General features: G+C 41.4%; 1 protein-coding gene and 1 long non-coding RNA gene across 3 annotated transcripts; both read right to left on the bottom strand.

Moving 5' to 3' along the window:
* Positions 1 to 1288: 1288 nt before the first annotated feature.
* On the bottom strand, positions 1289 to 4536 carry LOC147247775 (uncharacterized). Its single transcript, XR_015109477.1, has 3 exons — positions 4400 to 4536; positions 3577 to 3621; positions 1289 to 3404 (listed from the first exon to the last, which is right to left on the bottom strand). It is a non-coding gene; the product is annotated as an uncharacterized LOC147247775 (long non-coding RNA).
* A 953-nt stretch (positions 4537 to 5489) lies between these two features.
* LOC147247774 (histone acetyltransferase p300-like) lies at positions 5490 to 10682 on the bottom strand. Of its 2 annotated transcripts, XM_086180454.1 has the most exons (15): positions 10547 to 10682; positions 10329 to 10411; positions 10012 to 10059; positions 9672 to 9790; positions 9283 to 9522; positions 8845 to 8933; positions 8456 to 8536; positions 8016 to 8075; positions 7811 to 7888; positions 7574 to 7641; positions 7311 to 7461; positions 6894 to 7154; positions 6598 to 6763; positions 6291 to 6458; positions 5490 to 6174 (listed from the first exon to the last, which is right to left on the bottom strand). In XM_086180454.1, exons 2-15 carry the CDS (start codon positions 10387 to 10389, stop codon positions 5959 to 5961), a joined length of 1806 nt encoding a protein of 601 aa, XP_086036580.1. In that variant the 5' UTR covers positions 10390 to 10411; positions 10547 to 10682; the 3' UTR covers positions 5490 to 5958. The 2 variants fall into 2 exon arrangements, with proteins under 2 accessions (XP_086036580.1, XP_086036581.1); XM_086180455.1 differs by lacking the exon at positions 10329 to 10411 and having other exon boundaries at positions 10547 to 10622.
* Between the last annotated feature and the right edge of the window lie 235 nt (positions 10683 to 10917).

Below are 10917 nucleotides of genomic sequence, written 5' to 3'. Positions count from 1 at the left end.
TGTGTGTGTGTGTGTGTGTGTGTGATATTTGCACATACAGTAGATGGTGTGTGTGTGTGCGTGTTTGTGTGTGTGTGCGCGCGCACCTGTGTGCTTGTGAAAAAAGCTGGAGCTGCTCTATATTCCCAGACTCCCCTCTGCGATGCAGAGGCTCCAGACTGAGCTATGACTCATCATGGGCTCTCAGCGAGATCTCCGAGGTCAGACACAAAAGAGTACAGGCAGACAAAGCGGCAGAGAGAGAGAGAGAAAGAAAGAGAGAGACATACCAAGAGGATTGAGCTTAACAAGCATGGGGAACATAGGTTTAAAATCTGCCAGGTCATAGCCATGAAATAACCTCTCCAAAATATCTTGCTAAATAGGACGAAGAATGGAGCAAGAGGAAACAGGACACATACAGGTTGGTTAAATACTCTTCATCAAATGTTGCTGTCTCGAAGCCATTTGAGCTCTTACCTCAGATGCAAGTCAGCGGAGGAAAGAAACAGAAAAAACTGGCAAAGCCACGGTACAGTGGCGTTATCACACAGAATGCTTGTTACATAAACAAGCTCAGATCCCGCTTCCAATTTGGGCCCAATTACATGGTGCTCACAGGCCACAGGGAGGAACACAGATTTCAGGGCAGATTAGGGATCACTCCTGCACAGCCAGCATGGAGGCCCTCAATGGAGGCTAAACACTGCCATTCTACTGTGATTCCGCAGATGGGCAAAGTGGGAGACAGATAGGGTTGTGTGCATGTGTGTGTGTGCAGGTGAGAGAGAGCTGGCGAGTGTGAGGCTTTGTTTGTGTGTTGCTGCTGCACACCACAATGAGTAACATTTGATAAGATTTTGTGCCACAGAGCTCCATCTGATAAGAGTGTTGTGGCTGATTGTGTAGAACTGAATAACTGAGGGCGGCATGACAACCATATTATGAAACCAGTTTATGCGCAGCAACCTGGTTAGCGGCCATATTACTCAGATTACAATGGTTTGATTAATCATCCCTTGGGACATGGGTCTTTCTCACTGGCACTTCACCAACAAAGACCATGTCAATAGTATTAGTTATAAGTAGAGCTCACCTATGTGTGTCTGTTTATTGGGAACAAACTTACTGATTAAAACTTTCTGTAAAGCAGCTTAAAACAGATCCATATAAACCGCAAAGAATATTTTATAAAATCATGTTAGAAAGTTTAAAATACATGCAGCCTTGTACATGCAGACTTCAATATGCCAAAAAAAAACTTTATTGCAGTTGATGGAACAACAGAACACTCCAAATGAACAGCACAGAACAGACCCTGACTTTTGAAGCTGCCACACAAAGGTTTTATATGTTGCCACTCTTTGCCAATGAGAAAAAAAAAAAAAAGAGTTAAGGGATCCATTACTTCCACCAACCAGGACGTCACATGCATGATGGGTAGTAAAGAAGAGCAGCACAAGGACTGTATGCTTTAGTGGAAAAAAAAAACACACACACACACACACAAACTGAAAGAAATTATCAGGTTTCCATCTGGATTATTTCAAAATCAAAACTTTAGAAAAAATTAAGGTTTTAAAACGAACAAGGTGTCTGTGACATTTTCCATTGGCAGGATACTATATAATCCTGTCCCTGTGTCGCTGGACGTCAACCCCACTGCTTTATGATGGTACAGCCAATTACACTTCCCAAAGAGAACGCTAAAATGTTTTTCCAGCCATTTAACGCTTACTTATGTAGCTGATTCACCACCATATACAATTTATCCTTTCTAATTTTTTTTTGGAGCTGGAAGTGGAGCCTCCTTTTCTGTGGTACATTGCGTTTTAGGGAAATTAACAGCAGACTCAGAAGTTATTTTATTTTATTTAATTTTGTAGTACTCATACTAAAATCACCCTCGGGAACAAATGAAACTGAGATGAAATGAAAAAAGTGAATGTAGATTTGTCCCTCCAGCCAGCGCATGGGTCTTTCATCCCACTGGGAATCCACAGTTCAATGAGCAGGAGACAGGAAGCAAAGGTGGATGTAAAGATGGTTCTTGCAGTGCCAAATCAGGACCTGAAAACCTGCACACTGCTGTCGGGGGAGAGTGTGACCCTTGGTGACATTACTATGGTCTGCTCAATGTTGGGCTTGTATAAGCAGGTTTTGGAGCTTGCATTTTGTCATTTTAAACCTCCTGTTATGTTACAGGTCAAATTGACCAGTTTTAAAGTTTGAAGATCTAGGAAAAATAGTTAAAAGTACCTTTTTAGTATGAAACTTCTTCTTGCCTTAATTAGTGTAATCAACGTAGAATATGAAAATGGTTCATCTCACATATTTGCAACAACCATGTTTATATTACATAGGTACTGTTTGGGTCAATTTGACCCAGCAGTCAAACTGGAGGTAAAAGAGTGTCAGAAATGTCAGACTTATTTCTTTCTTTGCAACTGTGAGACATATTTCACCCCAATCACACACACGCACACACACACACAGGTGCAGGTGCTGGGATTTTTGACAGGAACCATTTATGTTCTAGCGGGAAAACTCCACCCACATTCAGTGGTCAATCAACAGGGGAGGGGCAAAACATATAAAAGATTCTCTGCATGGGAGTCCTACCAACATTACACTCTGTCAGACAGACCTTTACAAAATGAGCAGCAGAAGCAAAAGGATGACAGTCCAGGAGGCTCTGGAAGTCATCATTGATCATGACAGTAACAGAGCCAGGGCCCACTAGGATGGCAGTGAGTTGTGTGACTGACATCAAGTCAGCTTTTGAGCTGGTCATGCCAGATTCAACACAGAAAATCATTCTGGAAATGACTAATCAAGAAGGGAGGCATATTTTTGGGGAGAAGTGGAAGGAGCTGGAGCCAGATCAAGAACAGGGCTCCTCAAGCTTCCATGTTTGCCTTCACAGACACCACAGCCATGGTGTCTTACTGCCCCAAAAAGGGAAAAAAATGTTATGCTCATGAGCCCTCTGCACAAAAATGCTGAAATCCAGAAGGGCGGACCAGAAATCAAGCATTATCCTTGATAACAATGCTACCAAAGGGGGGGTAGACAACTTGGACAAAGTAACAGGGTCCCACAGCACCAAACCAATGATGCGCTGACCATTGGTCATCTTTTATAACATGGTAGATGTATCGGCCTACAATGCATTTGTCGTCTGGACTGGGAGCTTTCCTAACTGGAATGTGTCAAAGTTGTGCAAGAGGCACATCTTTCTCAAGGAGCTAGGGAAGGCACCGCACATCCAACGGAGGTAGCACCTGCCAAGGACCCCAGCCACTGCAGCCACAGTGAGGGAGACCCTGGAGAGGATTGCACTTGAGGGGTTGAGGTATGCTAGACAATGGCCCAGTTTTATCAGTGCTGTTCTGGCCACCAAGCCCAAGTACTCCTTTGCACACCTGCCAAAGAACAAATGGACAAAATCAAGGCAAAGTACTTCAAAGCAGACAACCTAAAAGTAGACCTTCCCATATTCTGTAAGCACTGTGATCCTTAAGGTTATTCCATTTGGCACACTTGGTAAAAATACACAAAGCAGCTCACATTTACCTTCAAAAATGGCAACTTTACCTGAGGTATGTTCAAGCACCAGCCAGTATGCACAACTCACCCAATCTGAAGAATGAAAGTGAGACAATGACTCATGACCGGAAAAAACTGGACCTCAAAAGTGAAAAATGTAAGACCATGGTAAAATAATACTTTGCCTGGAGGGGAGACTTAAAGCATTCACATGATGTCACCCATCCCAATGTCACCCAGCGTGTGACCCTCATGTGAGAGAACATGAGGCCAGTCTTATAGGAAACCTTCTGCCTCTGCCCCTCAGAACTTAAAACATAAATCGATTCTTCAACACTCTTTTTTTGTTCTATAAATAAAGCATTTGCCACAAAACAAACAAGTTGTAAGCTGTCATGACTTTTGAGAACAGTTTGTGGCATCTTGCTTCCTAGCTAGCTAGTTACGTTAGCATCTGCTAGCGTTTGGAGGAGGAGAACATGCCTCGTTTTGTCTGTCATGGTTCACTGATATTATCAGTCGAGTGTGACACGATATGTTAGCAAGCTAAAGGGAGCTAGGATAACCTAGCTTAAAGCTTAGCTACCTTGCTAAACTAGTTAACCAAGTCAGTCACCGCACCATTAATGTTCTACTGATAACGTTACAGTACCTCAAAATAATATTACGCCAACTCAGGCAACTGCATGCTACCAGACTAGATGAGACTGGAGCAAATTAGGATAATGCTTTGTTGCCATGCAAAAACTGTTTCGGGCTGTATGTCATTCAGCAGCACACAAACTGTGTTTTTGAAGTTACGGCGCTGAGGAGGAAAAAGGGTTTCTGGTTGAAGTTATAACTTCACTGAAGAGAGAAAATATGAACGCACCTTGAGAGGACATGATTTCAAATCATGTTTTACCAGAGACTTTTATGAAGCTGTTTATCCGCTTGCCTCCAACCTACAGATATTCACTTAGCGATTGTTAATTCGACGCTGTGCAATGTAATGCACACCAATGACAGCCCTACCATGAATTCTGCTTCAATAAATGTATTACTTGGTAAATGTTGACACTGTAGGAGAGACTTTTTTATGTTTACTAAGATGATAGTGGGTGTTGCCCTTCAATGTAACAAGGAACTATATTTAGACATCAATTTATATAATATATAAATGCACAAAAGATATATATATATATATATATATATACATACATATATATATATATATATATATATATATATATATATATATATATATATATATATGTGCTGTGGTAACATTTAAGGGACAATAAAGTATGACTGCTTACAAATGAGAATTGGCAACAAACCAAGTCCTTACACCTGCTTCCTGTAACAGCTCTGATCACTTGGATTTATTGTGAAAAGCTAAAACTGACTGAAGTTTCAGGTTACATCATGAAGCTGTTATATACAAATAATAATAATACATTCTCAGGGATATGTGCATCACAACTAAATGTAGAGTTGAGTGAATGTGCTTGTTGTGACCTTGAAGATCCCAGACCTATATATCATCACCTCCATAAACTAATGACCAGCGTCATTTTTTGACAAAAAGAAAACCCCCCAAAAAATTGCCTTAATAAACTCCTTATGATGATTTGTCTCCAGTTTTTGTGTTTTCTCAAAAACTTGAAAAAAAATGACTTTGGCTGCGATGATATTGGAGAAGATTTTGGCAAAAATACAAACTGACTGTGTAACATTAAACGTCATGGAACTGTTGATTGTTGATTAAAGTGTTTTAACCGATTTGTTTGTTTTTTTTAAAGTCATCTTTTTGTATCTTACGCAAACATATTTATGTTGACATATGTTATAACACAAAAAATGTGCAAAGAAATAAAAGCAAGGAGTGATGACATCAAAAGGAATACGAGGAGGATAAAATATTGACCTGGAGTGAATGAATGAAACATGAAGAAAATTAAGTCTGTTTAATTGCAGGATTTGTTTATATGTTCCTTTTTGGAAGACATGCATTTGCTTTATGTGCCATCAATCAGAACTTCTGACACATCCATGTTACATTGCTTTTCCACCAAAAGTGCAAGGAGAGAAGTGGACTTGGAAAGACGGATGAGGATTTCTTCACATACTACTGCAGTTAAAATGACACTGCTGATTGTCCCATGTTGAACTGCCCCTGTGGAGGTTGTGGCTGCAGTTGTTGAAGCCTTTAACTTGTTGAGGCTGGAGCCTGTGCTGCAACTACAGACAGCACCCCTGCTTGATGAAACTTGATAGAGAAATACAAGGCAACCTCCAATTCTGCAGTTAGTTTTGCTGCGGTAGTTTGTGAGCTGCTCGTCCTAATTCAACATTAAGCTAGCTTGGAGGAATATTTTAAATACCAGTATTGTCTTGAGTCACAGCCAAAGGCCAAAGTCAAGAACCCGAGAGAACCTTGACTCTCACCTAAGAAATGTACCAATAATGGAGCTCCAGCAACATACACATTGTGCTCCACTTGGCCCTCCTGAGAGAACTGAACTCTAGATTCTTGTCTCTCGCAAGTTTAAGGAAGGGGCCATAACTATCCATCAGGTTAAAATTGATCGGGGGGTCTGGGTCCATGATGGGGCGCTGGGTATTGGCAGTCAGTTCCTCATTGAGTCTGATGACAAAGTAATCCTGGGAATTTAGAGGGGACAGGATCAGCTGACAGGATCAATGCAGCATTAATACGCTTCATATTAATCCTGTAAAAAAAATAAGCAGCTAGATAAAAGAAAAATAGATGTACATACCTCATTTTGCTCCATTCTGGTATAGAGTAACTGGGTAAGATTTTCACCCTCATCCTCCTCCTGCTCCTGGACACACTCCTCCAGGTCCAGGGGCCAGACGTCACCATTAAAATACGGTAGCTGCGTGACACTTGTAAGAGAGGAATCTACCGCATGTTGGAAGATGTCCTGAGGGGAAAAGAGGACAAAATACATTAAAATGTACAGTGATGGAAAGCTCCACATACTACCTAGTGTTAGGATATTGTCTGTCATGGGCTAACTTTGAAGGTTGGGGGATTGTCTTTATGGTTAAAACAAGTCCTACCTTATAGTTATGGACTATGCCCTCAGCCACACCCTTGTCCAGCATCTTCTTGTACCAGTTCCGCAGACGCTCAGGGTCTGGGATTTTCTGGTCTGCTGGACGACGATGAAAGATGTAATCCTGCCCATCACGGGGTGGACAGGACCAAATGTGAGCTGCTGTAAACCTGAGACAGGAGACATGGACATCAATGAATTGCGGGTGACGTCAAAGAAATTAATTCATATTATTTAACTGTGAAATCACAATGCGCCAAGGTTGGGTTTTGTCTCACAAGATTTGAGCTGTTTGCTTACCCTCGTCTCTTGACATAGTCCAAGTAACCAAGCAGGATCTCATGATACACTGCTGTTCTGAGGTTTTGAGGCTGGAAAAAGTGCACACTATCCAGGGAAGCGATGTAAACTTTTCTGTTGTTGGGAGGCGGGCAGTTGGAGCCGTACTCCTGCACGTGCATCCCAAAAAAGCAAACATCTGCTCCATCCAATTCTTGGAAGGCAAATAATGCCTTCGAAACATAGGGGAAGCAGTCAGGCATCTCTCCGTTGTCCACAAACCTAGAGAAAAAGAAATTAAATAGATGGGTTCAGGAAAACAGTTAACACAAAGCTTGCAGTTACACTGGTGGTAAAAAGAATCTAACAAATGGTGTTATCAGCCATGAAACCCTGTTGTTTCATGTTATTTACTGGACCAAGGACTTAATCTTCTACCTGGACGCCATGCTTGGCTGGACATGCACCATCTTATTTGCGGCATGGACTACACGGATGGTGACCTTGCCTGCTCCAGGCTGGTTCTGCTGTCTGAGGAGGTCATTAACCCGGTTCTCCAGGTAGTTGCCCAGCACAGTTTGGGGAAGCCCTGCAAAAGACCAGACAACCATTTTAGCAGAGTTCATAAAAGTATCTGTTTTTCTCAAACTGCAAAATAGAAGAATTGCATGAAGCAGGTGAGGAACATATTTCCCACTTACTTTTGGCCATAAATTTGTTCTCCTGCCTCCTCCTGTTCGACTTCTTGAGGCAGTTGTCACATGTAAATCTATGATTTGGAGGAAACAAATAAACGGTTACATTTACAAGTTAAACAGCGTTCACGGGCACTCGGAAGATGACACTTGCCACATGGCACAGCCTTGCACAATTCTTGAGTATGTCCAGGGATATAAATTACAAGTATATTTTCCAAAGTTGTGTAAAATATGGCTCACCCTGACAGCGATACAGTGTGATGATGCAGCACACAAATCTGGTGCATTTTGCGACTGCAGTCGATACAGCTGACAAACCTGAGAATGACAGGGCAAACGTCAGACACCTACTCAGAGTTAACATTGTTGAAACATCCCGCTCAGCCCTCTTCAGTACAGAGGTGACTACATTTAGCACAGTAAATTAATTTAGAGGGCGACTTACATTTCAGGGACATAATTGTCATTCCTCATTGGCTGGAACTTATTTTTTTTCATCTTTGTTCTGTGGGAAAGAACATAAGACAAACTAAATGACAAGAACAATAACGATAAAAACATTCCCATTATGGAAACTAGATCAAGATTATCCTCAGGTCTACTGCAACTACATGAACTGTCATCCAACAGTTTATTTTTGCAGTAATAACCAGATTACTTGCCCTTACTAGTTGAAGTCCTATCAGTATGATTCATTGTGACCACAGCAGAAACCACTCACCATCTCCAAGAACTGTCCCGATGTCTAACACTTTTCAGTGATTTCATTCCAGTAAATAAATCAATAATACCACAGAAGTTACAACATTGTGATGTGGAGACTACTAATATCAGCATCGGACACTTGAGGCTCAAAGCTAGTCTGGAAGTGTGAATGGTACTCACATCCAAGGCATGGAGATGTCATGTCTCAGGGGAATACTGTTGCCCTGGAATGCGTTGAAACACCTCTCACAGATGTTGAACCTGCCAGCAAAAAGCCCGTATTTTGGTTAAATCCAGTATGGAAATGGTTCCAGGATAACCAGTTGAAGACAAACCGAAACATATCTGTTACTGCACCATTGTTGGAAATATAATCAGTGTGCAAATAACAAGAAGAGACAATGAAGGTTGTATCACTTGGCTGCATTTTCACAGCCAAAATATTTTAAAGTCAATATTATTATGATTATTATCATTTTTAGTGTTATTATTATTTTTCGTAGTAGTAGTGCTGGTATTTTTTTCTGATTTGTATGTTGCTTGTGTTCTAATGTGTTACTTGGCCTTACCTGTTCTTGTAGCTAAAATAAATGGTGTCGCGTTGGATTTGGCAGAAGTCTCTTCCATCACAGGTTATCGCACTGGGGTAGAAGGTCAACTGTAACAACAAGAGACAAAGAGGAAAAGTCATTGAAAGAGCTCACCTCAGCTGACCAAGAGAAATAATAGTATGTAGAGAAACTTGCTTTCACTTTGATCTTTTCTTTTTTATAAGTTTTGTTTGTACACTGTCATGTCCAGCATACACGAAGACGTTTTAAAATATTACAAGTTTATTAGTTTGGCTGAGTTTGCTAATCAGTTTGATGGGCATTGCCATGAATGGGCATTGCCATGAGGCATTGACTGAATCAGAGGCTACAAGATTCAAGAACCTGGAATAATTTGTTGAGAAAGGAAAGGGGCTTGAGCGGAATCATGCCTGACCGTATGAGGTTGTGCCTTACCTTCCTTCCGCAGCAGTATCCCAGGCTCTTCATGATAGGATCGATCTCCTTCTCAAACACCGCGGCCAGCTTGGAGCAATAATGATAGACGGGTGACGTCTTTTTGTTGTAGAGCCAGGCATTGTTGAAAATTAGCCAGACGTCTTCGATATACTGCCACGGGTCCTGGTATTGCCCAGTGTTCAACTTCCTCCAGATAGTTGACAGGTCCATGGGCTTCTTCACAACTTCAAAATAGTCCTGGTTAAAAAGTGGCAAAGACCGTGCATTGAACAATGATATTAAGTCTTGAAACTTAAAAAAAATATTGATTTCAAAGTCAAACTTGAAAAATTGTAGCCAGACCAGTCCTTTATCAGGTTAGTTGGGTTACTAGTTTGGATACGTACAGGTATTCCCAGTATCTGAGGGTCCACCGGCAGACGGAAGGGAAGGGACTCGGGGTCCTGTCGGAACAAAGCCACTAGGGTAGGCATGAGAGCCTGACGTAGCAGCTTCTGCTTAGAAGCTGGAGAAAAAAGGAAAACCCCCCAAAAAAGTCAAATGAGAGGCTTTGAGGTGGGCAGTAAAACTGAATGTATGCTTTTAAACAGACAGATGGGATTCGCTGGCTATCACTGGGAAGGCGTCAGCCACTTCTTGTCCAATATTGTCACTGCTGTCATCAAGCTAATAGTGTTTTTTTCCCCTCAAAACAGTAGAAAAAACATTTCCAAGGTGTGAACTCACCTTGAGCGTCAACCGCTGTTGCCCCATGAGTTCTCCTCCTCGTTGACTCTAGAAAAGAGAAGAGATGATTCAGTGCTTTTCATATCTCCAATGGGTCATGAGTAAAACCTTGCAATGTGTGCAAAATATATACATTACACAGAAACATTGCAGTATATAAGCCCATAAAGCATATCAATAGCTATATGAATGGATGTTTTCTATATTAAACAACTCTGTGTGCTTGTGTGTGTGTGTGTGTGTGTGTGTGTGCGCGCGCGTGTGTTAGTCATCCAGTTGGATGTGATGAACAAGATTAGATGTGTGTGTTTACATACTGTGGTCTGTTGAATATGGGGTCTGGCGGTGCTTCCTGAATGATTTCTTTTCTGACTGCATACTGTATCCGTCAAGAATGTATCTGTAAATTGAATATGAACACAACACCTTAGGCTGTGGAAAAATGTGGCATGTATTTCCACTGCATTTTCTATTCACATTAAAAGACTTAAGCCTGATTTAAAAAACCGGGGAGGATAAAATGAAGATATCATACCTTAGATGGACTTTAAAAATTGAGTCTTAACAGATGTTTGATGCAGAAATACTGTGAATAACCTGGCAGAAATCTATGCTGAGTAAACCGTAAGCACTTCTTATACCCTGTAAGAAGAATGTTTTTTTCTCGTTTGTCATCTCCATTGAGTTCACTCCCTGGACTATGAGTTGACATCCGGTTGACCTTCATTGCACCAAGTTGAGATGACTAAGCCAGTTGAACCCCCCCCCCATGACATCACAGTAAGCACACACAGTCTCCTCGGTGAAGACACTGAGAACAGTCTTGACTGTGATCTTTGACTTTAATCTAAGTTCTGACTTTCATCTGTGACTTGAGAGGTAGAAGACTTAGTGTGGTTAGCTGCC

Source organism: Aulostomus chinensis, chromosome 16 (genome assembly GCF_037954235.1).
Source record: "Aulostomus chinensis isolate RoL2024-O1b breed Wild chromosome 16, RoL_Achi_v1.0, whole genome shotgun sequence".
NCBI lineage: Eukaryota > Metazoa > Chordata > Actinopteri > Syngnathiformes > Aulostomidae > Aulostomus > Aulostomus chinensis.
This window is presented reverse-complemented; position numbering and strand designations above follow the sequence as displayed.

Coding starts and splice junctions, on each gene's coding strand:
- LOC147247774 (XM_086180454.1), bottom strand. CDS start 10,389: ATGCAGTCAGAAAAGAAATCATTCAGGAAGCACCGCCAGACCCCATAT. Junction 9,523..9,671: donor CTCAGATACTGGGAATACCT/GTACGTATCCAA, acceptor CTTTTTAACCAG/GACTATTTTGAAGTTGTGAA. Junction 6,764..6,893: donor GACTATGTCAAGAGACGAGG/GTAAGCAAACAG, acceptor CTCCTGTCTCAG/GTTTACAGCAGCTCACATTT.